The sequence below is a fragment of the Tachysurus vachellii genome, chromosome 7 (genome assembly GCF_030014155.1).
Source record: "Tachysurus vachellii isolate PV-2020 chromosome 7, HZAU_Pvac_v1, whole genome shotgun sequence".
NCBI lineage: Eukaryota > Metazoa > Chordata > Actinopteri > Siluriformes > Bagridae > Tachysurus > Tachysurus vachellii.
In genome coordinates this window covers 9,741,513-9,769,494 of record NC_083466.1, presented here as the reverse complement: position 1 = coordinate 9,769,494, position 27,982 = coordinate 9,741,513, and the positions used below count along the sequence as shown (strand labels likewise).

The following is a 27,982-nucleotide window of genomic DNA, read 5'->3' as shown; positions in this document are numbered from 1 at the left end:
TGTGCTGATGATGTAATTGCCACGAGCGCCGTTGTCTTCTCTGATTGGATAAACGCGGCTAGCGAGAGACTTTTAGCCTTGTTTACTCTCAGCTAGCGATATTAAAGTCATTCGCTTTTGACAGCAGGTGGAGGAGACGCTCTAGAATCATTTAGAGAAATCTGTCTTTAAATGTATTCGAATGGCTGAAGCCTCGGAGACAGGTACATTTCTATTTTAACACTATTCGCTATTTTAGTTAGTTTGATGTAGATAGGTAGCTAGCTTGCTAATAGCTTGCTAATAATGTATCAAGCTAGCGGGCTTAGCCGGCTACACTGTTAGGAACTTCTGTCCCTCGTGTTAGCTTCTTATCTCCTGTCAAGCTAAAGTAGTGCCCAAATATAAACAGGCATAAAGATATAGTAGCTAATGGCTTAGTTAGTTTGTTAACTAACTTATTCACTTGTCTTAGTGTTAAATCTACTGGCAGTTATTCGAATCTGTTTAAAGTTTAATAAATGCTAGTTAGATGGCTGTATTATACTGTGTCCAGCTGTGCTGTGCAAAAACAAATGACTGGGCAGCTGCCTTGTGTGGGATTTATTTGAATTAAGTTTTATTAGAACACAAAAATATATGTATTATTTCTTATTTTAAAATTATTTTGGTTTGCTTTAGTTGGGATCAATGGTGAGCAGGGATTGTGTTGTTGGGATCAATGGTGAGCAGGGGTTGTGTTGTTGGGATCAATGGTGAGCAGGGATTGTGTCGTTGGGATCAATGGTGAGCAGGGATTGTGTCGTTGGGATCAATGGTGAGCAGGGATTGTGTCGTTGGGATCAATGGTGAGCAGGGATTGTGTCGTTGGGATCAATGGTGAGCAGGGATTGTGTCGTTGGGATCAATTTGACTGTTAATTGGTCTGATAGCCTGGGGGTAAAAGCTATCCCTCAGTCGGCTAGAGCGGGATTGGATGCTGCGGAGACGTATTCCTGAGGGAAACAGAGAGAGCAGTCTGTGGGACAGTTGGCTGGAGTCACTGATGATCCTCTGGGCTTTCCTTATACACCGCCTGGTGTAGATTTCCTGGAGGGAGGGAAGCTCACCTCCAACAATGTGGCTGGCGTTTTGCACGACCCTTTTCAGAGCTTTACGGTTGCCAGCGGTGCTGTGTCCAAAACAGGCAGTGATGCAGCTCGTCAGGATGCTCTCTATAGTGTGGGTGTAGAATGGTTGGGATCAATGGTGGTTGGGATCAATGGTGGTTGGGATCAATGGTGAGCAGGGATTGGTGGTTAGGGACAATTGTAACTACTCTTTGGATGGTTTTCCAGCTTGCTTCCTGGGCCTGTTGTCATGCTGTTTGAGTTTAGAGCTACTTGTACAATTCCCTGCAGTCTGACATCCACAGTGGTTGAGCTTAAGATGCTCTGATTAAATGGATAAATTAAATTTTTGCAACTTTAAGTTTCAAAATGTTTAGTTTTAAAATTAAGTTTCTCTCAACTTTCATTGAAAGATAGGTATTTTATTAAGCTAGCAGGATCTTTTAAATCACCTGGTTATTAGCTCAGTGACAAGGAGGAGAAATGGAAATCCTGGTCCACAGCTGAGGTTTGTCATCTCAACACAATGTTTATAAGATCTGATAGACACTATATGGCCTAAAGTGTTTGCGGACAACTTCCCATAACACCCAGATGTGGAAATGCAAATTACGTTGTCCTTTCACTGAAACCTGGAGGTCCAGCTGTGTTGCAGCATGATAATATCTTTGGACAAATCAGACACTCTTTATTTCTCTTTATGTTCTTCCTTTTTTATTTGCAGTGTTCAGTTGTTTTTGTAATGTAGATGCTCGAAGATTTGTGCTTGTAATACCTTTTTAGAAGTATTAGTTAGGGCTAAAAATCAGTAGTTAAAATAAGTAAGCAAGGCATTATATCACAAGATCTCATCAGTGGTATAATAATGATGATGTGGCAGGTAATTACACCATACAAACACACACACACCTAAAGACAGATAGGCAGCTGCATAACAGAATAGCTTTAATCTTTTTCAACTAAAAGACAAACTAAGGATCTGTCATTTATACTTTGGTTTGTCAGTAAGTGCTTAGACTTTTTTACTTTAATTTCTCATTCAACGTGGTTTACTTATTGACTTCTTCCCACTTGCTTCTTTTCCATGGGTGTGGAAAAATATGAGCAGTTACACACAATGTCTTCTGTCTTGAGTCTTCGATCTCACTTGGCACAATATTCTGTAACAGCTGCATGAATCTACAGTCTGTGACAGAAAGAAGTTAGCTTCAGCATACTTGGTCAGAAGATCCAGATTATTCACCTGTAAAATATTTGTTTACAGCAAAAAAAAATCTGAGGTGCATGTCAAAAATGAAAATTTATATTGATTTCATTGAAAGTCAGGGAGGGCTTAGGCATGCTAGGCCAGCTTTCTTCGAAAATCGTGTATACTGTGACAATTATTGAATTTTGTCTTTTTGTTTCTAGGCACAGAAACCCCTGATTATGCACCAGGGAGAGCCAGTCAGTCATCTTCCAGGAGGGGTCATCCACGGCCAGGACACAATCGAAAACGGGGAGGTCATGATAGAGCGCACGCAAGGTCAGGGCACTCAAATCTAGCAGGTCATCCAGAGGATCAAAATGAATTCTATGACAATGCAACTACTCACACATCACACAACAGCTCATCTACCAGATGTGAGACCAGAGGTGGGAGGGGAAGAGGAAGAGGAGGGAGAGGAGGTAGGGGTAATAATGAGCGTTGGTCCCAGGGTCCAAGGTGGTCAAGGAGTGAAAGAGATCATGGTCTCACAATGCAGGACATCGGATATAACGTTGGCCAACAATCCAACACCTCACCTGCCTGCAGAGCCACAGATGGGGAGAATCAACCAAAAAAACTTGGAGAAGCCTACGTGAGTGAGTTCCAACACAAACCCAGAGAAACTTGGCCAAGAATGTCCAGGAGTCACAGAGATGCAAGAAAGCCATTAGCCAGGCACAAAGAGGCAAGCCAGGACCATCCTGATCATACAGATGTTGATTATTCAATGAATGTAGCACCAACTGAGCTAGAGAACGAACACAGGAAAAACAGAGGTTGGAGAGGAGGAGGACAGCAGGGTCACCCTAGAAAGAAGGGGCCTGCTCTACATGCTGGCAGTGAAGGGAACTGGAGAGAGAGGGGATCACCACACATGGATGAGGAGGATGAGAAACGGAGACAAGATAAAGCTAGAGGAAGTAAACAGGAGCCTAACTGGAGAGGTGCAAGTGGTCAAGACCAGTGGAGGAGACCCCAACTTCAAGAGCAAGGACAAAGGACAGGAGGACGTCCTGAGAGGAGGACTGGGCCAGTGAAACACGTTGAGCCCCTCAAGAACAAAGAGACCCAAACAGGTGAGACTTTAAATGCTATTTCTAGAATTGGGAGCTGAATGAGATTTTCTTGATTTACCAAAGCTTTTTATTTATTTTGAAAACAAAGTTGGTCAGAACAGATTAAAGTCCCTTTAAGGCTAACCGATCTAAATGGCGTAACAGCTTCTGAGCAATTTCACCGTCTGAAAGGGTTTAATGTTAATCCTGAGAATTCCTTCTGTTCTGCCTATGCTGCAGTGGCTGTGGAGTGTATATCAAGTTTACATCTAGATTAAAATGTACTTGTTTAAGAAGGCACATTCATAGCTCATGCTGCATTTATATTGTTTCGGATAATGTTATGCATTTTGTTCAATTTAAAGCCATTCACTAACTGAATACAGTGTCACCACTAAATATTTCCTTTTGTAAAACAAGATTGTGGCCCCAAAAATGAAAAGTGCTATATACAGTATTTAAAGATTGTTGTTGCCATTATGTATAGGATGAATCCATGCACTGAAAGATTGATTTAATGATCATTTATGGTGATTTATGATATATTGTGAATGATTGATTGTGAATGTGTATTTAGGTTGCCTCATTGAGCAGCTGACAGAAGAGAAGTACGAGTGCATGGTGTGTTGTGAAGTGATCCGTGTCATGGCGCCAGTTTGGAACTGTCAGAGCTGCTTCCATGTCTTCCACCTGAACTGCATCAAGAAGTGGGCTCGCTCCCCTGCCTCACAGGCTGACGGTACAGCTTCCACACATGGAAAAGTGTCTAAACCTATGCTCAGTTTTAGAGTGCTGTATCGGGATAGGAACACGCAGGTTATGAAATGTGTTTATTTACAGAGACTGGTGAAGGCTGGCGTTGTCCTGCTTGCCAGCATGTGGCATTAAAGTTCCCAACCTCTTACGTCTGTTTCTGTGGTAGGAAGAACTTGCTAATAATTGTCTTTAAAATTTGCCTGTTTAAGCAACTCCTTTAAGGAGTAACCTTCACTGAATTCCTATTGCTGTTTGACTGTCAGGGAAAGTGACCAATCCGGAGTATCAGCACCGGGAGATTCCACACAGCTGTGGTGAAGTATGTGGGAAGAAGAGGACTGGTGGTGACTGCAATCACCGCTGCAACATGTAACTAATATTATTACAGCTCTGTAAGCGTAAAGACTTAAATACTGCTCCTAAGCAGCAGGTCATCTGATAATTAACAGAAACCCAAATGTTAGCCATGAACACAAATGACTTTCTAGGTAAAATATAGAATTAGTTTAAGAATGAAAAATGATGTTAAGTGGTGATAAGCACTCACTTTAATCAGGTTCTCCTTTCCTGCAGCTTATGCCACCCAGGCCCTTGTCCTCAATGTCCAGCATTTACCAACAAGTCCTGCGTTTGTGGAAGAACCAGGTAACACATGCCAAGCAATCTGTATGTCACTGTACAGTCAATATAACATATCTTCTCTAACTCTGTATGTGTGTGTGTGTGTGTGTAGTAAGCTGGTACGCTGCAGTCAGACAGGAGCTCTACGTTGCGACCAGGAGTGTGGAGCTCGGTTAAACTGCAAAGAACACTGCTGTACACAGATTTGTCACCAGGGCCTGTGTCAGCCATGTCAGCTCCATGTCCAGCAAAGTAAGCTTATACATATGTTGAAATCAAATAAGGTTACAATTACTTTGTGTGAATTTACAGTACACTATATGGCCATAAACACCTGTATGTGCAAACCATTTCAAACCATGGGCATTAACACACATTTGGGCCATACAGTATCTTAGCTGTTACAATTTTCCTCTCTTCTGAGAATGATTTGTAATCATTCAGCAACAAGCAGAGAGATTAGGCACTTTTGCCTGGTGAGGAGGACTGGTGTGCAGTTGGCATTTCAGGGGGGTTGAGGTCTGAGCTCGGTGCAGGTCACTCAATTCTCCTACTCCAACTTCGGCAAGACATGCCTTCATGAAACATGTTTGGGCTCCTCATTTCCAGTGAAGGGAAAGTACAATTCTACAGCATACAAAGACATTCTGGACAGTTTGGTGCTTACATCTTGTGTGGGGGGATGAGGTGTCCTTAAACTTTTGGCCCTATGGTGTATAATGTGAAACAAACCGTCACACATTGATTCTTAGACTAATTTCTGTTGTCTATAATAAAAGTTCTGTATGTGTTCATTACGAGTCTCAACTCTGAACTGCTGAAGCAACCCCCTTTAAGTATTTTGCTTTCTCTTTCTGTGTTATATAGCATGTTACTGTGGAGTGGTGCAGAGGGAGGTGGCATGTGGGACTGACCGGGACAGCTTTGACGGATCTGGATATTTCTCCTGCCACAAGCCATGTGGAAAGTCAGTTTCTATTTACGTTCTTGTTTTCCTCTTTACTTTTGATTCAGAATTTATAATAAGTCCGTGACCATGAGAATATAAACTACAACGAAAACCTTATTCTCCAGGATGCTGGAATGTCAAGCCCACTGCTGCAAGCAAGTGTGCCACCCAGGCCGGTGCCAGCCATGCCCTCGATCACCCATTCTGGTAGTTAGCTGTCCCTGTGGACAGACAGCCTTAGCTAAGCTGCTGGAGCTGGGCTATCCTGAGAGACGGTTGTGCACTGACCCTATTCCATCCTGTGGAATGATCTGCAACAAGCCACTGCCTTGCGGTGACATCGGTAGGGGTGTGTGTGTGTGTGTGTGTGTGTCCATAGGGTACTTGGGGTGACATTATCCTCAGTTTTATATAACTGTGCATAATACTATTTCTACACTCTAGGTGTTATAGACTCCTAATTTGTTTATGCAATTGTGTGATAAATGTTGTGGTCAAGAACAAAACGCTGTCCAACTCCGCACTCCACATTCTTCCCCTTTTGCTATAATTACAGAAGAAACTAAAAATGTTGACACACATGACTTGGTTATGTGATCATAGCATACTGCAGGTGAACAAACTATTTCTATGTTGCGCTTTAAAGGGCTCACACTATGATGGACACAAATGACAAAGGACTCATTTATGGATTCATGCTGTGTAAAATAACTATACAGTACAGAGATATTCTATTAATAAACCTGGTGATTACATAATGAGCTCTTAGCTTGTGCCCATCAATGCTGGGTGTGGGTGGGAAATTGTAAAAGAAATCGGCTAACGAGGTTCCATAAATATCCGAATAAACCCCTTTAACACACAAGTACTGGATAGTCATCGTACATCTAAGATTTCTCAGTTGTACCTGGCAATACTTTGATGAAATTGCTACTACAATAATACCTCGAGATACGAGTTTAATTCGTTCCGTGACCTTGCCCGTATCTCAAATTGCTCGTATCTCAAAACAATTTTCCCCGTTTAAATTAATTGAAATCCCATTAATCCGTTCCAGTTCGCAAAATTCCACTCCAGTTGTTTTGTTTGGTTTTTGAATATGAAAAATGTACAGTACCTGTATTTATAAATGACAAATATCGTATAAAAACATACAGTAATAAAAAGAGAATGTTAAAAAAATAAACTGGTTTTACGTTAGGGAAGATGCGCACGGAGGTTGAGGGAGGAGTAAACAGGCGGAGGAGTTAGGAGGAATTTCACTTTCGTTCACTTACTCGCTACTGTACACTCTTAATGCTACTTTACACTTAAATGGAATTTAACTAAACTTCACTAAAATTAATGAACTTAACTAAGAATTCTGTTAACTTAACTGAACTTAATTGCTACAATTTCTGTTTTCTTTACATCAATTTTGCTTAATGTTCATCGCTTTTCTCTTCACTTGTTTTTGTCTTTTTTGTCACTCTTTCGTCACTAACATCTGCCGGTCATTTTAATAAAAACCTGTCCGGTCGGCATATCAGATGCGGTGTAGTCGCACAAGTTAAATTTATTAACGGATCCAACACTTAAAACAGATCCGAAAATTACGGATCCGCAGATGGTCGGCACCTACGCAGCGCCTTTGCGACTCTCCATAGGAAATGAATGACTTCCGGTTTATCGGTTGTCGTTTGCAGTGGAAAGGCGGTTTTAACCGAGTGAGACTCGGGAAGCTGAGGCGGGGGAAACGGAGCACACGTGGTTGTTGGGGATCTTTGTTTTTGTGGCGGATGCTCGTATCTCTCAAATTTGCTCGTATCTAAAGGCAAAAATTTGGTTGAATCACAGCTCGTATCTCCAAAAATTCGTATGTCAAAGCACTCGTATCTCGAGGTATCACTGTAATTTTCTTCATTTGCATCTTCTGATCTTAGACACCGTTCATGTGTGTGATAAACTTTGCCATGAGGACGCATGTGGCCCATGTACTCTCACCTCCACCATTAAGTGCAGATGTGGCAGCAAAACCAAGGTTAGTCTGTCAACCAACGGCTAAATGCACGCTAATATTCTGTGTACTTGTCAGAACTAGAAATACTCTAATAATACTTTCCCTTTTTCAGGAGGTTCCATGTGCTATGATCCACAGTGAAGGTGAGGAATGGATGTGGTGCCGAGATATTATCAGTCAACTAAAAGAATATTGCATAACTCATTAGTCATTAAGAATGAACATTTCCTTCACTGCTAGATCAATTGATGTTTTCCTGCGAGAGACGTTGTAACAAGAAGCGCTCATGTGGCAGGCACAAATGTGGAGAGATATGCTGTGTGGTGGGTCGTTTGTGTAGCGATTCGTTTTGAAAACCACATAAATTGGCAATTTCGGTCTATTCATTTTCCTTTTTTTGCCTTCAAATCAGGACCCTGAGCATAAATGCACCATTATATGTGGCTACAAGCTCAACTGTGGTCTTCACCGCTGTCAGGAGGTGTGTCACCGTGGAAACTGCCAACCTTGCTGGCAAACCAGTGAGAATTTTAACCCACCATATTTTTTTTTTATTTTTTTTTATTTATTTATTTTTTTTCCTGTGCCACTTCTGTGTTCTTTTGTGCTCTTTTATAGATAGTGCATTTATTAATACACAATCTATGAGATTTTCCACCCTGTTAAAATAAATAAATTGATGTTATTTATCTAGGTTTTGATGAGCTGGCGTGCTATTGTGGTGAAACTGTCATGTTCCCACCTATCCCCTGTGGCACCAAACCCCCCGAGTGCAAAAACCCCTGCACTCGCCAGCATGACTGTGATCACCCAGGTACTGTTCTCACACTGATTGCTGATTAACATTCAAACAATATTAGTAATCTCATATTGGATGGCCATCTCATTCAGTCTAGATTGTTTTCTCCTTTTTTATAAACCTCCTTTTTTTTATATTGGTTTCTGTTTTGTTACTTAGTAATTCTGTTATTACTTGGTTGACGTTAAATGTTTTTAATCAACATTTTCAGCGACGATCAATGTCATGTTGAAGAAATCCACAGTAAAAGTCGGAACATTTCAGAAAGCAGCGCAACTCTATAATGATGACAAGCACAATGGTGTTGATCAAGGATGACCATATTGGCATTAAATCTTTTTCTTGCAGTTTTACACGCGTGTCATAGCGAGGAGAGATGTCCTCCCTGTACCTACCTCACCAAGAAGTGGTGCATGGGCAACCATGAGGTAACAACATTCTGAATAAACGTGTTAAAATGTCCAAAAATACCCAAAGGCAAATAGTTCTCCCACAGAACAAGCCAAAGATGTCTTTCCAAAACAACAATACACAAGTCCATCATCATGTCTAGCTTTTCCAAATACCCTGTAGTATTTTCTACAACTATGACATTACATTTTTATCTTTCTCTTTGTTCTGCTTGCTTGTTTTCTCTCCAGCAAAGAAGCAATATCCCATGCCACCTACAGGATATCTCGTGTGGTTTGGCCTGTAATAAACCGTTGTCCTGTGGCTCCCATCGCTGCAAAAGAATATGCCATCGTGGGGAGTGCCAAGCAGAAAGTGATTGTAAGCAGCCTTGCCCTCATCCCAGACCTGAGTGTGGGCACCCCTGTAATGCTCCATGCCACCCTGGCACCACCTGCCCACCCACCACCTGTACTGCCAAGGTGAAATATAGTCTCTAAAAGTTTGCTTTTCCATCAATACATATATTCTTTATGCATAATAATTTTTTTTCCATGAATTGTTTATCTGTAATCTCTTTGTTGTTACACGAGTAAGAATCTTTGTCCTCTAGGTGGCAATGCAGTGCGATTGTGGACGCAGGAGGGAGACTGTACAATGTACAGAAGCAACCAGCTCCTCCCAGAGGTCAGAGATCCACCGTACCCACACAAGATTCAATCAAAAATCACTACATTAGTGGCATAACAACAAAGCATACGCATTTACAAAGCATAAAAACAAAGCATAAAACTGCAGATTTTTGTAAACCTCAACGCAGGAGTTAATGTGCCACCAAACAGCACTGGCTGAGAGAATGTACCAGGGAAATGTTCTCGTTTTTGTTTATTACATTGTATAGCCATTCCCAAGTGCCACAACTGTGTGTGCGTTATCTTCGTCATCGCACAACAATTTAAAAACGTGGGTTAGGTCCTACAGATAACAGAATTTAAAATGCATTCAAATGAAATCCTGCAGAGGTTCCGGGAGTTTAAAGGTCTGCACACAGAATGACATCAATTACAGTTCACTAGCTGCATGGTGCCCTCTTACATAAGGAGTATGTTTTTCCTGGTTGTACGCTTTCTAAGTATTATTGTAAAATAGGATTATATTGTAAAATCCCACCAAACACAGTTAAAACATTATATTACATGGTGTCCTTTACATAGTGTCCTAAGCTTCATACACCTTAACTTGTCACTGTGTTTTTACCAGTGGACCTCAATGCTGATGTTTCTCCCAAAGTTCCTTTTTTGATTTGTTTTGTTTTTTTTTTTAAAAAAAAAAAAAAACGTCCCTAGGACATTCATTTTAATCTTATTCACACCAGCTCCAAAAGAAAATATAACGGTTTTCATTTGCCTGCTTAATTACTGTGTCTGAGAGTCGTAAATGTAAACCGACATACCATATGTAAAAGTATTTTTGCAGTACCCTTTGATCATGCTACGAAATATTCCTTCATACTTTTGGAATGTGCAATTTGTAATATGGTGTAAAAATAAACATTGTGTAGAAGTTGTAGCTAATGAACCCAACAGAATGCTTTTCAATTATCTTTTAATAATGGCAAACTCTCCACAGCCAGGCGTAGCTCACTGAGGAGGAAACTGCACTGTGTATTCTTCTGCAACCAGTAACTCTTATCTCATCATGGTATATGATGTAACCACTGCATTAATGAATCGTTATTTTTTTGGAAAAGCAGATTTGCAGCTATTGCTATGGCAAGTAAGTTGTCGGATATGCAGTTAGGAGAGTCTGTCAACATTGCTCAGTTCACCAAGAAGGACCAGAAACAGGCCAGGTAATATTTGACAAGATGGCTTCTCTCGTTCCCTTTTTAACATCACTTTATAAACTCCTGACCTTTTTGTTTGTGTATTATTAAACATCATTCAGTCAAAATCTTTACTAACTGATTACTAATTTTTTGATCCTCTGTGTTTTAAAGGCTGGAATGTGATCAAGAGTGTGCTACACTGGAGAGAAATCGGTGAGCGTTCTTTGTCACCTGAGTCTTATTTTTCTACAAATGTATGTTAAACTGTACTTCAGAGGCCCCGTGTCTTCATTTGGCCACATTTTCACTTAGAATTATGGTTTGTGTTGTTTTCCTAACAGGCGACTTGCGGAGGCACTGCAGGTTGATCCGACAGTCGATCCATTCAGTTCCAAATCCTCCACGTGTAAATACAGCGACACTCTCAAAGAGGATGCCAGGTTTGTTTATATGCCTGATTATAAACATCAATGTTTCTAACCAGAGATTGAACCAGAGATGTTATTCTGTTTACATCCAGTAAAAGTAAAAAAAAAAAGTGTCATGACTACATTTGCCCTGTCAGCTTAGCCCAGTCTAGTCATAGAGGCACGGATATGCTCAGATCTGTCTCTCTCTGACCCTCCCGCATAAGTGTATAGGTGTCCCTATTAAAGTGGAGTGTGTGTGTAACAAAACGTGCTTTATCATGTTATAAAAACCAATTATGTTGTGTTTGCTCTTCTAATGCAGAAAGGACTTCAAGTTTGTTAGTGAGGTAGAGGAGGAAATCAAGAATCTGGTAGAACTAGCAAACAAGGTAATGATGTGTACCATTTAGACTTGCTTGAAAATATTCAACAAGCCTTTATTATTTCATTTGCTTTCTGGTTGGGTTTTTACACTTTGGTGTGTGTGTGTGTGTGTGTGTGTGCGCTTTTCCAGGGTAAACATCCAAAGAAGAGTCACTGTTTCCCACCCATGAAACGCGACCAGCGGAGAATTGTTCATGAGCTGGCCGAGGTGTACGGCGTAGAAAGCATCAGCTACGATAATGAACCCAAACGGAATGTAGTCGTCACAGCCGTCAGGTTTGTGGAAATGTTACTGAAACACACAGTTGTTGTTTTTTTTTTATTTATGGGATGGTGTTTGTTTTCTTTTCACTTTAATACTTTTTTAGCCTTTTTATCAACCAAAACAGCTCAAAAATCTGAATCTTTATATTCCATTGCTAATGTAACAAATAAATAATGTTCTGAAATTCTCTCAGGATTAGAGTGTTAAAGGCAGGGTCTCCGTTGTTTGAAAGCCAATGTTGACATATAAAATCACCAAAACAAACACGTCCCTAACCCAAATGGGTCCCACCCCTGTATTGATAGCTCCGCCCACACATACATACGTAACCCAGGCAGCTACTGGAAAGAAATGTCTTTATCATAGCCGAAGGGAAGAACAATACGATTGCAAATAAACAAACAAGCAAAAATGACACACAAGCATAATCATGCAAAGGACGGCATATATTAGTTCTGTGAAATAAAGCAAAACCAACGTTACTCACCTATCGAGAAGGAAAAAAGCAAGCTCGCCGTCCCATCGCAGGCCTTCCCGCTCCTTCAGTTCTCTCCAGCGCTGGAAATCTGATCCTATATTAACACGGGTCCTACTTCTTGCCTTATCGTAAGCCTTTCTTTGCTTTCTTTCTTTGTTTTTATCCTCCATGTCAATGTTAAAACCCCTTTCTGATAATGTCACACATGCGCACTGAACACTCTCTCCGCTGCATATTGACAAGACACGCGGCTTTCTGCTCATTGGCTACACATCGGTTTTGTTTGGCAGCCCAATGCAGTATTCTGAAGCATTTCTCAAACAACGGAGACCCTACCTTATTGCCTTTGTATTTTAGTGGTTAGGAATTGAACTAATGGTCGTGAATTCAAAACCCAGGAAAACCAGGCTGCCACTGCAGGGCCTTTAATCTTCAACTGCCAAAATAAAAAAATATAGAAAAGTACTTTTGTACTTTTATACAGTGTGTTTTTTGTCTGTTTTTATTTTTTTGAGCACATGGTCCAGTTTAGGATTTTGATTTCTGATATGTGTAGGGGGAAATGTGCGTGCCCGACCTCCACTCTGACTGCACTGATCGAGAGAGAGACTGCTGCCCGGGCTCCACCACCCATTGCCCATATTAAACAATACAGCAGCAAGTATGTGCTTGCACACACACTAATACACAATGGTTGTGTGCTGAGATTTCATTTTTCTTTCAAAAATTTGAAAAGATGGATGCAGATTTTAAGCTGGTTATAAATCACAAGAGCACTTTCTACAAAGCAAAAAAACTCTTCGGAATAATGTAAAGTATTTTATACACATTTTACACACACACTTCATATTTAACAAAGTGTTTGGATTTGCAAATTTTGGCTTGCTTTTCATAGCTTAACTAAATACAGTGAATATAAAAATCTACACACCTACAAGTTTAAAATTGGATGGAGTTCTGATGTAAATAATAAAACCAACAGGTCAGGGTTATTCAGTATGGCGTGAGGTCAGGGTTAGTCAGTATGGCGTGAGGTCAGGGTTATTCAGTATGGCGTGAGGTCAGGGTTAGTCAGTATGGCGTGAGGTCAGGGTTAGCCAGTACCACTTCATCTATGTCTGGTATATAAGAATTCTGTTTGACCAGGAGTTTGAATGTGATTGGGTTTTTCTAGGCAGTCACATGACCCATTATAACAGGTCATACACATTTAAGCAGCTGGGTTATTGTAGGGTTATTTTCCCCCCCAAAATATTTAGATTTGTTTTCCATTTATAATTTGATGGATAACGTGGGAAGAGATCTGAGATATGTCTTGGTTATCGTTTCTTGCATCAGGATAACTTACTATATACAGTTGTGTTCAAAATTATTCAACCCCCAATGCTGTAAATGGTTTTAGGGAATTTAGTGTACATTTGTAATTGTATTCAGAATGAAATCCTACAAGGACTTCTTAAAGAACCATATGCAACTAAAATGACATCAATTAGTTTTGTAATACAGTAGTAAATGTTTCTTTTGTGAATTCTTCATTGACATAATTATTCAACCCCTTAAAGACTACCACTCTGAAGAACAGAGGTTCAATGAAGTGTTTTCAATCAGGTATTGAAAACACCTGTGGATATCAGGGAGCAGCAATAAAGCCTAATAAGCACCAATTAGGCAGCTTTAAAATGACTGTGATACTCAGCTCCTTCTAGACATTTACTGGTGTGGTTACAAACATGGTGAGGTCAAGAGAATGGTCCAGGAAGACAAGAGAACAGGTGATTACTCTTCACAGGAAGGGCAATGGCTATAAGAAGATTGCAAAGATGTTAAACATACCAAGAGACACCATAGGAAGCATCATTCGCAAATTCAAGGCAAAGGGCACTGTTGAAACGCTACCTGGTCGTGGCAGAAAGAAGATGCTGACTTCGACTGCTGTGCGCTACCTGAAGCGTAGAGTGGAGAAAAGTCCCCGTGTGACTGCTGAGGAACTGAGAAAAGATTTGTCAGATGTGGGTACTGAAGTTTCTGCTCAGACAATACGGCGCATGAAGGCCTCCATGCCAGAACTCCCAGGCGCACCCCCTTGCTGTCCCCAAAGAATAAGAAGAGTCGACTGCAGTATGCCAAAAGTCATGTGGACAAACCACAGAAGTTTTGGGATAGTGTTCTGTGGACTGATGAAACAAAATTAGAACTGTTTGGGCCCATGGATCAACGCTATGTTTGGAGGAGGAAGAACAAGGCCTATGAAGAAAAGAACACCTTGCCTACTGTGAAGCATTGCGGGGGGTCAATCATGCTTTGGGGCTGTTTTGCTTCTGCAGGTACTGGGAAGCTTCAGCGTGTGCAAGGTACCATGAATTCTCTTCAGTACCAGAAGATATTGGATGACAATGTGATGCAGTCCGTCACAAACCTGAGGCTTGGAAGACGTTGAACCTTTCAACAGGACAATGATCCCAAGCATACCTCCAAGTCCACTAGAGCATGGTTGCAGATTAAAGGCTGGAACATTTTGAAGTGGCCATCGCAGTCACCAGACTTAAATCCGATTGAGAACCTCTGGTGGGACTTAAAGAAAGCAGTTGCAGTGCGCAAGCCTAAGAATGTGACTGAACTGGAGGCTTTTGCCCATGATGAATGGGCGAAAATACCCGTAGATCGCTGCAAGACACTTGTGTCAAGCTATGCTTCACGTTTAAAAGCTGTTATAACTGTAAAAGGATGTTGTACTAAGTACTAAGATTGAATGTCACTTGGGGGTTGAATAAAACTGATAATGATGTGAGCTCAGAAAAGACATTTGTGGTTATTTCATTATAAATGTTATGTTATATTTGTCTGACCTACATGTGCCTCTTTGATTTAATTGTAAGCAGGATGACTGAATGATCATAATCAATGTCAAACCGACCAAAACAATCAATTTCAGTGGGGGTTGAATCATTTTGAACACAACTGTATATGTAATAACTTACTAAAAAAATACTATAATGCAATCTAAGGGCTGTGATTTTTATTTTAATTGTCATGTTTATATAAATACTGGTTTGTTTTTGTTTGGTTTTTTTCCCCCAGGGTTGATGGCATCAATGCTTGGGGGAGGCATGCTAAAGAAGAGCCTATTGATTACTTTGACGTTCAGGATTGATTAAAACTGATGTTTTCACAGTAACGGTCACTGTTCACGCCACTGTAATCACAACAAATAAAACTGGGCACTTGTGGACTCTGTTTCTTCTTGATAAAGCTGCTTCAGGGGTATATTTGTAGTCTTTAGAAACTCATACACTTTGCTAAGAGGCTGCTGTTTACACATGTTGTTCCAGTGTGTTGCACAAGTGGCTTGTTTTAGAGGAAGCCAAACCTCAGTCTCGCAGCCCAGCAACTGAAGTTCCAGCCTTAAACCAAGTTTGAACATTAATCTAACGCACCTAGATATTATTCAGAAATGGAGACTGAACTGGAGCAGTGCAATACATTAAGTAAGGAAGTAAACCATAACATGGCCCAATGTTATCAGTAATAATCAACAGTTTGATGCTGCAATGCATAGACTGCATTTTATCAACAAAATAATGAAAATCCGTTCAGCCATTAATCATTACATTTAATGTGGTGGACAGACCTTAAGCCAGTTCCTGTTAACATGTACATGATATAAGGTTATAAGTAGTTATTACCACAGCAGCCTTGTTTCTTTTAGCACTACAGTCTAATAAGCCAAAAAAAAAAAAAACATTCAGTCGGTGTGGTTACAGAAACACTAAACTCTGTCTCTGTCCTGAAAACTCGCCCCTTGTAGGAAACTGTTACAGAGTGTTGACACCTGAGACTCCTTCCAGAAATGTTAAATCATCTCCTGCACCATCTCAATGGTTATGTTTTATTTGTTAAATAATAAACACATCTTCATATATGATGATATATTTATTTATTTTTATTTTTTTAAGGTATAGAGACATAGGTAATTATGGGGAATCCTGATCCATTCGTGTTTGTTTTGGTCTTTTGTCATTATATACAGTACTGTCTGTAATAGGATAGTGACAGTATTTTTGTTGAGATAAGACATAGGTAAGACATAAGATAAAATAAGATATTCCTTTATTCATCCCACAATGGGGAAATGTCTCTCTTACAGCAGCAAAAAAATATATAAAAAGAATAAAGAATTAAGACATAATATACAGTATATACAAAAATGTATAAAAAGAGTAGTGGTTACACTGAAGACATATTGCACATAGTAATATTGCACATTTTCCAAAATTTCTGTTATTGCACATGTGTAAAATCTCCATATATAATTAAATTAATTCTTTTTCTACCCTAATTCTTTTTCTATCCTATTAAAAATTGACCTGCACTTTGCTAATATATGATACAAAACATGTAAATTATGTAGTTTCTTTTTAAAATTGATCGTAATCATCGCTAATGAGATCATGGGAACGGTTTGCATACTGCTCCACATGAAATCATTTTATATGAGGTTTCAGCATTAAATAAATAATTCAATATGTTGAGATAAATTATGTATGGGAGTGCCCATGCTGAACCATGTCTGCTGCCAAATGCACCCAGAATGGGAACATGAGCATCAGAACTGGATCAGTGGAAGAAGGTGGCCTGAGTTGATGTATCACGTTTTCTTTTTCACTATGTGGATGGCTGGGTGCGTGTCATTTACCTGGAGAAGAGGTGGCACCAGGTTGGCATTCATATGGATGTGGCATGCGGCACCTTCCTAATCAATTGCTGATCCTGATCCAATTGCTGACCAAGTAAACCCCTTCATGACAACTGTATTCCCTAATGACAGTGTCCTCTTTCAGCAGGGTAATGCTCCCTGACACAATGCAAACATTGTTCAGGAATGATTTGCTGACTTGGCCTCCAACTTCCTCAGAGTTCAGTCTGCTCAAGCATCTGTGGGATGTGCTGAACAACCAAGTGTGGAGGAATCCATGGAGGAAACACCTCACAACGTATAGGACTTCATATATCTGCTGCTAACTTCATGGTGCCATATACCACAGCACACCTTCAGAGGTCTTATGAAGTCCATGCCTTGCATCAGAGCTGTTTTGGTAGCAAGAAATGGACCTACACAATATTAAGCAGTTAATTTTATAGGGATTACATTTCTTACACAGGTAACAAGAGGTGCAGGCCAGTAATGTACTACTACTAACCTAGTAATTATAATCCTGCTCCAGATTTGTAAACACCATACATTATAAGCTCATCTACCTTTGTGGCACATAACATTGGCCACATTAAGCTTTTTTTTAACAGCTCCGCAGTCAGGGATAACGGTCACAGTTACCAGAAGTCACATTATAGTAAACTTCTAGAAGCTGACCTGACTTGATGGTGCAATGTGTTTTATCTCCCAATCTTTCCCATCTGTGTTAATGCACAAATACGTTTCCACATATAGACCTCAGGAATACCTATTAGTCCCTGGAGAAGATTTCTAGCATCTTGGCACAACTGAGCTGAATGAGGAACTTGCTTGCTTCCACATCTTATAATATTAATTGTATGGTTTCTATCTGGAGTAAAGTTTTCATGTCCTGAGAACAGAGCAAGTTTCTTTCCAGCAGTTTCTTTTCTGAAGAAAAATGAGGAAAAGAAACTGCTGGAAAGAAACTTGCTCTGTTCTCAGGACATGAAAACTTTACTCCAGATAGAAACCATACAATTAATATTATAAGATGTGGAAGCAAGCAAGTTCCTCATTGCCATAATAAGATGTGATAAGATGTGATTATGATTAGTGATGTGCTTCCTACAGGGTTTTCCTTGTAGAAAAAAATCCTTCCCATGATTACATTTTATCATAGCTTTTTTAATTACTTGCATGTGAGTGGTTTATTCTTACAAGCACATTCATTAATCAGTGCCCTTGCTAAATATATGTGGTCCCTTTAATGCACCCTGCTAAAGGTGTGCCTGAGTTACATGAGTCTGTAAGCTTGTTTTCTTTAGGCTAGAGTTCAATCTAGTATTTCTTTAATGTTTTGTCTCTCTGTTTAACTAAACTCTAGAGCCTAAAAGTGCATCCAGGACTTTATTATATATGTACCTATTTTTTATTACAAAAAGGTATAAAATGTAATGGATTCACAGTTCACTGTAACGTTCGTTTTTCTTTATTGTTCTAATTATTTATGGTTGAGTTATTCATATCTATAGCACTTTTAATAGTAGATTTAAAAAATCCTGATGTACATTTACATATCCTCGATAAACAACCAAGTGGATGATGCTGGTAAGGTAACCTCTCTGATGATGAAGAAGAACCTTTGAAAGAAACCAGATACAGAAAGGATCCCATCCGCTTCTGGATGACATCAGATAGTGGGATTCTAAGTCCAACCAATAGTAAGTGTGATTAAAGGATGTTCAGTTTTGTGATTTACAGTGCTGCGATGAGCACAGGACAGTCGTTTAGGTGCAAGTCGACAGCATCCTCAGAATTCCATTATACTTTGGTGCAAAAGTGTGTGAAAGTGCTGTTTTGGTGAATTCTGGTGTTTTATTGTAGAACCATCCAAAGCTACATGGGTGAGTAACTTTTACAGAACTTCCAAGTAGGACAAGAGCATCCAGATCAGTTTTACAGGTCCAGAAGTTGGTCATATTTTTAAACAAGTGTGTCAGGAACTTACGGGGGTTCAGCTTGAAGTGGATGTAATCAAATTACTTTCACCAGATCTCACAATTTTCCCAAAAACATTGCCGTAACTATTTTTAACATTTCTAAAAGAAAACCATTTCTTGGAATGTGGAGACAATACAAGCATTTTGATGTTATCCACACTGGGATGGCTGCTAAGTTTCATGCCAGCAAAACAGAAGACCAGGATCAATATGGATTAAATAAACACATGGAATCTGGTGTTGCTCCTTACTGGGAATGAAAAGCTGCAGCAGCAATAGCACTTTACAGATCCTACTGAAAAACCCTGGAAATGCTTTCAATAGCCAATGAAGCCTTCACCTCTAATGTATCATTGAAAATAACCATAAATGCACTTAAGTATGTTTGTACAGTTGGAAAGTTAGTGTTCAGGTCAGGATTTTTATAATGTGATGTAATGACCAGGGGCCACTTTATATTTATTATTATTGTAGTAAAAAAAAATTAAATAAATAAATAATAATAATAATAATAATAATAATAAGAAGAAGAAGAAGAAGAAGAAGAAGAAGAAGAAGAAAAAGAAGAAGAAGAAGAAAATGACAAAAATTTTTATATATATTTTTTTTATAAATAATAAATTTTCTCCTTATGACAAAAAGACGGTTTGTAAAGTTCAGAGCCTCGGGGTTAATGCATCCAAGTCCTGCCACGTTTATTATATTGACTGTTTTATACATTAAGCCTATATACATCTATAGACTATATAAATATATACTACATCAAACGTATCTCTGTTTAATAGATTATTGCAAGGGTGTGTGTGCTTTATGAATAAACTGTAACTATAATGTGAGCATCACTGTAGATGTTGTTGAGTAGTTGTAGCTGTCTTCTTCTTCTTCTTCTTTTCTTTTTTTTCCCGTTAAACCGCCTGTAAGCGGCGGCGGCGGCGCGCGTGCGCTTTAGCTGTTCGGGCTGCTGTGTGCTTCAGTGTGGCCGCTGCGCTCGCGCGCACATTCGGTAACAGCGCGCAGAGAAACGGCGAACGAGCAAGAAAAGCTCCGGAAGCAAGAGCGCGCTCACACACACACACACACACACATACACACACACACACACACGCGCGCGCGCGCGCTTCACATTCGCCGCAGTTTCGCCACAACCATCACTGCCATGGAGAGAAAGGTAGGAAACGCATCATCATTCTAACGCGCAAATAGACTGTTTATGCTTTTCTAGATAATAAACGGAAAAACAATCTAAAGTGTATATATATATGTGTGTGTGTGTGTGTGTGTGTGTGTGTGTGTGCGCGCGCGCGTGCCCACGCTGATCCCCGCACCAGATCAGTGCGCTGCTGAGTTTTTTTTTCTCCACTGGATCTAGTTTCTGAAATAAACAAAAAAAAACGAATAAAGGAAGCGAAGGTCCGTTAAACGCTACGAGTCTGATGAGACATACTGAGTGAGATGGTACAGTATAGAGGTGTAAACGCCTTCGGGTTGTGACCGATCTGTAATACCGTGTTGTGTGTAATTAGGCTACAGTAAACTGGGATGTAGAACAGATCTGCAGCCTGTGTAGCCTTGAAAGCTCCAAGCAGCAGACTAGCAGGCATAAATATCCATAATCATGTATAGTGCACGTGTAGAACCCGCTGCATCCTGTCCTTCTTCTAGTCTTCATCATCATCATCATCATCATCATCATCATCAGGATGTCAAGTGCTTAACACCTTACAGGCTTCACTGCTAACACACGTGCTTGTCTCATTCAGACATACTGCTTCGTGTTGAAGGTAAAATACAACGAGAGAGAAAAAAAAGGTTAGTTTGCCATTTTTGTTGTGTTTATATCCAGTGACGCACCCTAAACCCTGGCCTCTGTGCCCTGATGTTAACCATTTGTAACTTTTCAGACATAGCCGTATGTGTTACACATGTACAAACACCAAGGATCTTCTGCTGAAAACAGAAATCTGAATCCACTCACACTGTTAAGGGATTTTGTCATATGTGCAACAGGCCTGGCCACCTGTGTGTTCTCTCCTAAACCCTAACAAACACTTTAAGGGTTCCTAGTGTTGTTTGTGTAGTATTATTTAGTCAGTATACTGCAGCATCTCTGTCTTGGGAACTTGAACAAAATCCCTACATTTATGATGCTTATATAACTGAGACGTTTCAGCTCGGGTCAGACAAGCTATCAGCTGCCAAAACACAGGCCGAGCTGGTCAAGATGGTAGACCACTTCTTTTCCAGCTTCATTTTTACTTTATCAAATTGATCAGAGATGTTTAACTTGTTCGTTGTGTTAGTTTGATTATTACTGACACTATTTATGGGATACAAGATTTGTAGCAGAGTAGATAGATCTAAATGAACAGACCCTAGAGCTAAAATGGAAAAATGTAACTGCTGAAATATCTATTGCATGTGCAGAGAAACCCCATCCTCATGACATTTGCTAGCTGGATTTAAAAACGCTATTAAATTACTTAAACTAAGCTAAATAATATATATGCTCAGGGTGGGTTTTTTGCATGTTGCATGACATTTCAAGCATAGAGCTACAGTACATGGCAACAAACCTAAAGTGAACGTTAGCATGAGTTAGCTTAAAACTAGATATATTACATGGACAAAAGTATGTGGACACGTGGATCATCAGACCCCTATGAGGTTCTACCCCAAACTGTTGTCACAGTGTTGGAAGCACACACTTGTCTTGAATGTCTCAGCATGCCGTAGCATTAAAATTTTCCTTCGCTGTAACCAAGAGAAACAAGCCTGTTTCAGCATGACGATGCATTTGTACACAAAGCAAGCTCTAGGAAGACATGGTTTGCCAAGGTTGGAGTAAAAGAACATGACCTCAACCCCACATTTGGGATGAACTGGAACACTGACTGCACCCCAGACCTCCTTATCCGACATCACCGTCCAATCTCACTAATGCTCTTGAAGCTAAATGAGCACACATCGCAACAGCTCTGTTCCAAAATCTAGTGGAAATCTTTTCTAATCTAAAATATTAACAGTAAAAAGTAAGAGGCTAAATCGGGAGTATAATCATCAGGTGTCCACAAACCTCTGGTCATATTGTGTACTTTACATCAGTTTGACTTCTCCTCAGTTTGAGGGGTAAATAACATGTCTGCGTTTGTGTCTGATGTAAACTGAATGGCATGTTTTCTTCATAAATGTCTTTCATTGGTGTATTTATTTTCTGCCCTAAGAACATTTTTGAGCACTTTCTAATATTTGCTTCATCGTTTCATTTGTGAGAGGAAAATGAAACACCAGTTCTTCTTTGTGGTTACTTTATATTGGATGATATACACATGAACCGTTGTTTTGTTGGAGTTATCTGAATAGTTTTTAAAGCTAATACAGCTTATGTATAGCGTATACAAAAGTTTAGGAACCCCTGACAATTTCTGACAAGAGTCAAAGAGAGCAACAACTTGCAATTGGCCACCTTAAATACCTTTTCTCATGATTGGATGCATATGTCTATGAAGTTCAAGGCTTAATGAGCTCACCAAACCAATTGTGTGTTCCAGTTCATCAGTGCTAAGTAGTTACAGGTATTCAAATCAACAAAATGGCAAGGGTGCCCAAATTTATGCACCTGTCTAATTTCATTTTGATGCATATTGCACATTTTCTGTTAATCCAATAAACCTCGTTTCACTACTGAAATATTACTGTGCCCTTCAGTTATTTGATAGATCAAAATGAAATTGCTGATCCAAACACCCAAATATTTGTAAGTGAAAATCATGGAAATTGTCAGGGGTTCCTAAACTTTTGCTATATTGAGCTATGTTATTAATACTAGTGGTGTAATTGGTATAGTAGTGATATTGGTGTACTTGGCATAGTAATGATAGGGGAACAGACAGTAATTGTATGATTACTAATTACTAGTATTTCATATAACATTTGATACAGATAGAAAAAAATGAAATGTTGGGCTGGCAGGGTCAACAGACTTTTAGATAAATGTGACCACTTAGTGACATATTTTGCGATATTCAGAGCAAACACTGCTTTAGAGGACAGTCTTCCTGATCCTTAAACTCCTTGGTTATTTACCAATAATAAAAGCACATGATTCCATACGTAACGTTCCCAGCTACTCACTACTAGCTACCACAGCTTCATTTATTACTGTGGTCTTGATAGATTTTTGTAAATATGCTAATATTTATTTAGTTGTGCCATCATAAAAGACTAAGATATATACTATTTTCTATTCTAATCAAACTGTATTCTGTACTCTTAAGTATCTTCCTTCATGAAACTCATTTTTCTATACAAATGAGCATGACAATTAGAGGAGAACGCAAATTTGTCCATGACACCGTTTGGAGATTTCTACTGACTTTTTTTTTAGCTCGCATTAGCTACTTTCCCTTAAACTGAGTTGGCAGTGCTGATGGAATGTTCCTGTCATTACACAATTCAAACCTATAGACAAAAGAGGACACTGAAAGAGAGCATGTCACAATGAATCATGAATCATGACTTTAGGGTTGTAGTGTAGAAGTAGAATGTCTCTGGCGTAACATCTCATCGAAAAGCTGAATAGGCTGGATTCAAATCTAACACGCATCACTTCTGCGAGAGTGCATTGCAGGAATGTGTGGTGCCTGAAACTGTGGAAAAAGACATTATGGCAAGACCATGAATACTATTTGTGGATATTTACAACAATTTATAGTCAGTCTTTTATTAAAAAAATTAAAAAGCAAAATATATGTTCCTGTAATATATCACTCAGCCGTGACATCGAAACCACCTGCTTAATATTGTGTAGGTCCACCTCGTGCCACTAAAACAGCTCTGTTCCAGCAAGGCATGGACTTGACAAGCATTCTGAAGGTGTGCTGTGGGATCCTTTGTCATGTTCATCAGGTCATTCCTGAACAATGTTTGCAATGTGGCAGGGAGCATTATCCTGCTGAAAGAGAACACTACCATTAGGGAATATAGTTAGTCAGAAACAATGATTAGGTAGGTGCTACGTGTCAAAGTATCATCCACAAGACCCAAGGCTTCATTGTCCAGAACATTGTCCAGAGCATCACACTGCCTCTGCTGGCTTGCCTTTTTCCCATAGTGCATCCTGGTATCATCTCTGATGCACACACACACCCAGTCATCCACATGATGCAAAAGATCAGACCAGGCCACCTTCTTCCACTCTTTCCTCCCATTGTCCAGTTCTTATGCTCCTATTGTAGGTGCACCAAACTGTGTGCACTGTGTCGTCGGACTCCTTTCTATCATAGCCAACATTAACAGTTTGTGATACAGTAGCTTTTCTGTAGGTCCTCGGCCAGTCAGGCTTGTACCTTTTGGCTCCCCATACGCATCAGTGTACCTTGGGTGCTCACCAGTTCCTTCTTTGGACTACTATTGGAAGGCACTAATCACTGCATACCGGGAACACCCCACAAGATCTGTTGTTTTGGAGATGCTCTGATCCAGTCATCTTGCCATCACAAATTGGCGTTTGTCATAGTTGCTCAGATACTTACATTTGTCCATTTTTCCTGTTTCCAACACATAAACTTTGAGACCTGGCTGTTCACTTGCTGCCTAACCCCTTGCTCTACTTCTTGATGGGTACAAGATAATCAATCTTATTCACTTCAACCTGTCAATAGATATAATGCTATGGTGGATTTGTGTATATTCCCAGCACCTACGATTTTCCTCAGTCTAATTCATTTCGTTCTTTCACACAGGTATAAATTCCTTTTGTGATCTATATTTATTCGTCTCCACACTTAGATTCCTTTTGGGCTTTTATTTATATGTAACAACCCCAGTGGAATGTGTGGCGCCTGCTCTGCTTCTGCAGGTTAAAGAGACAGCGAGCTCATTGAGCTCCTCATGCAAGGAATTATGGAGACAATACTGTCTTCATCCTCAGCTATTAGAAGACAGATACTGTGCAGCTCACATTTCTTTGCCGATCAAATAAGCAGAACGTGTCTGTAATAAGTTTTAATAGAGATGCTTATGAGTAAATGCTGGATTCCAGCAAGCTTAGATCATCTTGTTCAGCTATTGTTCCAGTCTATTCCAGGTTTGTTTCTTTTGTGTCGCCACTCCCGTGTAAAAACCATTAATATTTTATTATGTGCTGTAAGCATCTCAAGAAATTGTTAATCTAGTGTATTTTTGCAGAGGATTTCATCAGTCACACTATTTCACATGATTAAAAAAAATGAATCGTTTTCGCATACTCATACACACTAACCAGCCACTTTAATAGGAACAATTGAACACACTGCTCATGCAGTTGTCCAACCTGCTGCTGAATGTGGCGGCAGCTTAGTGCAAAACAACATGAAGATACAGCCCAGGACTAAAAACTATGCCACAGTCAAAGTCACACAGTTCAGACTTTTTCTTCATTCTGATGTTTGATGTAAACATTAGCTGAAGCTCTTGTATCTGAATGCTGTTTTAATGCTCCGTGATTGGCGAGTGTTTGTAATAAAGCGGCAATATCGATATCAATATTTTCTTACGCTTCTCTTATTCCACATTTTGGAGTATTTCAACCACGGTCTGGATCTGAAAATAGAAAATAGCTCTGTACATGCATTTCTACTTAATGTGAGACAAATATGGTGGAATAAACAGTTAGGTCAAATAATTTTTGTAATCTTGTAAGCACCGTAGTGTGAACATGAGTGTGACACACTTGAACCTGACTTTGCATAGCCATTCAGCCTCCGGCTAATACTTCAGGCAGTCTTGCACAATTGTTCCAGGGCACGCTGATGTGAAAGAAAGCACAGGTCTGCCTGTATCCAGTCCCAGAAGCTTCTCTGAGTTCAGTGCTTTGTATATTTTTCAGAGACAGTCCCAAAGGGGCCAGGAAAACCTGAATAGGATCACAGCGGTTTGCCTCGCTGCCTTCCAATCTGTCAGTTAGGCAGGGTTAGGAGAAAAGGAAATAAAAGAAAAAACGTCATTAGTATTCAAGGACCCATGTTTTTTTTTCTCTCTTTCACACCTCAAGTGCTTTAAGAAGGCTTAGTGATAGGGCAGGCACAGCCGAGAGCTGATTATTGAATACGCTTTTTCTTTTCTTTCTATTTTTTAGTAAAGCTTGAGTCCAAATCAGTCTAGGCTTCCAAACGGTGAGAAATTAAAGTGGCTTTCTTCTCAGAGCTCTTTGTTGCTGAAATCTCCTTTCATTCAGTTTTTTTTTTCTCCTTTTTTTTAGAATGTGTGTTGGAAAATGAACGTGCATTTTTGTTCATGTTCATAAAAAGACAGATCACACTGCAGGTCTTCTGAATCCTGGTTTCAATTCGACATAAATCTTAGTAATCTTTTATTTATTTATTTATTTATTTATTTATTTATTTTCTTCCTCACCACTGGAATTACTAAACTTCGTATACACGTATAAACTTCGCGACAATGAACGGTCTCGGCTTTTGTGTCTGAGGTTCCTTTGAGAAAGAGGTGGACAATACCAAACTTCCGTATTTAGCTGGAGTGGAATGTTTGGCAGCTTGAGAGAAAAGCCAGCTCTTTGTAATCCTGGAAACTTCCGTTAGTACGGGTTTTTTTTTCTGCAGTGAACTTACAAGCTGTTAATGTAACTTGAGTAGTAGGTTTCCCATAGACATCAGTGGCCTTCTTTACATATATAACAAACACTTATTACTAGGTAATAGGTGGTGCCACTAGTATATTCTATAATAGGGTTGTTTTGTACGATTACATACAAAAATTCTATAGTAACTAGAAAAGCATTCCAATTTATATGCATGTAGTCTTCAGGTTCTTCTGTGAATATGGGTGAAGGCTGTTATTTAAAAAAAAGGATAATTAGCTCCATCACAATGAATATGAGAAACATTTAATTGAAGTAAATTTATTCTAGCGACAATAAAGTGTCAATGTTTTTGTCACTCCTGTGTTACTTTGTGTAAAATGCCTTTTTGCCACGTATTAGCACTCAGTCTTCTCCCATAATGCTTGACTAGATTAAAAAAATACAAAGTAAGGAATCTGAGAAACTCTTCGATACGAAATTTTCCCAGATCCTCACTCAGCTTCAGCTCTCCCCACAGGTTTTTACTGGGGTTTAGGTCAGGGGACTGGAATGCCCATGTCAAAAGCTTGATTGTGTGGTCATTGAACCCTTTTTGTGCAGATTTGGATGTATCTTTTGGATCACTATCCTGCTGAAAGCTCCAACCACAGCCCTGTAATTATTGCGTCTTGGTAGAAGAAGCCAGATTTTGAATTTAAAACCTTCGTGGAGTTTCCAACACTCTGTGTCCTCGCAAGGTTCCCAGGGCCTTTGGAGTCAAAACAGCTCCATAACATTACAGATTCTCCATAACATCATAATCCAATCCGAGCTCCAGTTTATGGTTAGATGAATGAAAAGGCTTTTTTCAAGGACATCTCAATTTTTGACTTGGATCATTTAATTGTAGACTTGGAAATTTTGTTTAATGTGCCATGTTCAGCAAATCCTCACCTGTAATCCTTGGAGAAGTTTTTTTGCCCCTGTAACCAAAAACTAATTGTGTTAATGTGACTTAATTCAATAACATGGACCACAATGTACACATTTGAATATAACTCATTGAGTTGATTTAATTCAAATGTGTAATGTGAGTCACATTAACAAAAAGCCCTGAATAAAAGAACTGAGCTGTGAATCAAACCCACAATGCAGGTGTTTTGCAACAGACACATTACCACTCTTCTATTCTACCAAGCATGCTTTTTTTGCCTAAATTTAACACTAATTATTTCCATCAGTGCTTCCATCCTCATGAGATTTCCCAGTGTAATTGGTTTATCTTAATTCTGTGTGAATTGATCACACATACGCCACATCTTTCAAGCTAATAATTAGTGCATGGGGGAGAGCAGTTAGCTTTAGCTAGCATGGGGGAGAGTAGCAGGGTTAGCTTTAGCTAGCATGGGGGAGAGTAGCAGGGTTTAGCAGTAGCAGTAAAGTGTTTAAATTAAGTTTAATATACGCTATGTAATCATGTG

The 27,982-nt window shown here is 39.6% G+C and overlaps 2 protein-coding genes across 2 annotated transcripts in view; both read left to right on the top strand.

The window, feature by feature from the left end:
* The first annotated feature begins 54 nt into the window (after positions 1 to 54).
* Positions 55 to 15,500, top strand: nfx1 (nuclear transcription factor, X-box binding 1). Its single transcript, XM_060874095.1, has 24 exons — positions 55 to 203; positions 2,499 to 3,413; positions 3,970 to 4,131; positions 4,233 to 4,310; positions 4,412 to 4,517; positions 4,722 to 4,793; positions 4,882 to 5,021; positions 5,637 to 5,736; positions 5,844 to 6,061; positions 7,641 to 7,738; positions 7,830 to 7,860; positions 7,958 to 8,040; positions 8,130 to 8,238; positions 8,412 to 8,531; positions 8,865 to 8,944; positions 9,158 to 9,388; positions 9,520 to 9,593; positions 10,660 to 10,758; positions 10,906 to 10,947; positions 11,076 to 11,174; positions 11,467 to 11,533; positions 11,659 to 11,804; positions 12,828 to 12,932; positions 15,350 to 15,500. The coding sequence occupies exons 1-24, from the start codon at positions 182 to 184 to the stop codon at positions 15,420 to 15,422; spliced, it is 3,270 nt and encodes a 1,089-aa protein (XP_060730078.1). The 5' UTR covers positions 55 to 181; the 3' UTR covers positions 15,423 to 15,500.
* A 4,409-nt stretch (positions 15,501 to 19,909) lies between these two features.
* smarcd3b (SWI/SNF related, matrix associated, actin dependent regulator of chromatin, subfamily d, member 3b) overlaps positions 19,910 to 27,982 on the top strand; it is a 46,341-nt gene continuing 38,268 nt past the window's right edge. Inside the window, exon 1 of the mRNA XM_060874132.1 lies at positions 19,910 to 20,111. Within this exon, the coding sequence (XP_060730115.1) occupies positions 20,100 to 20,111 (12 nt within the window). The 5' untranslated portion in view covers positions 19,910 to 20,099. The remainder of the gene's footprint in view (positions 20,112 to 27,982) is intronic.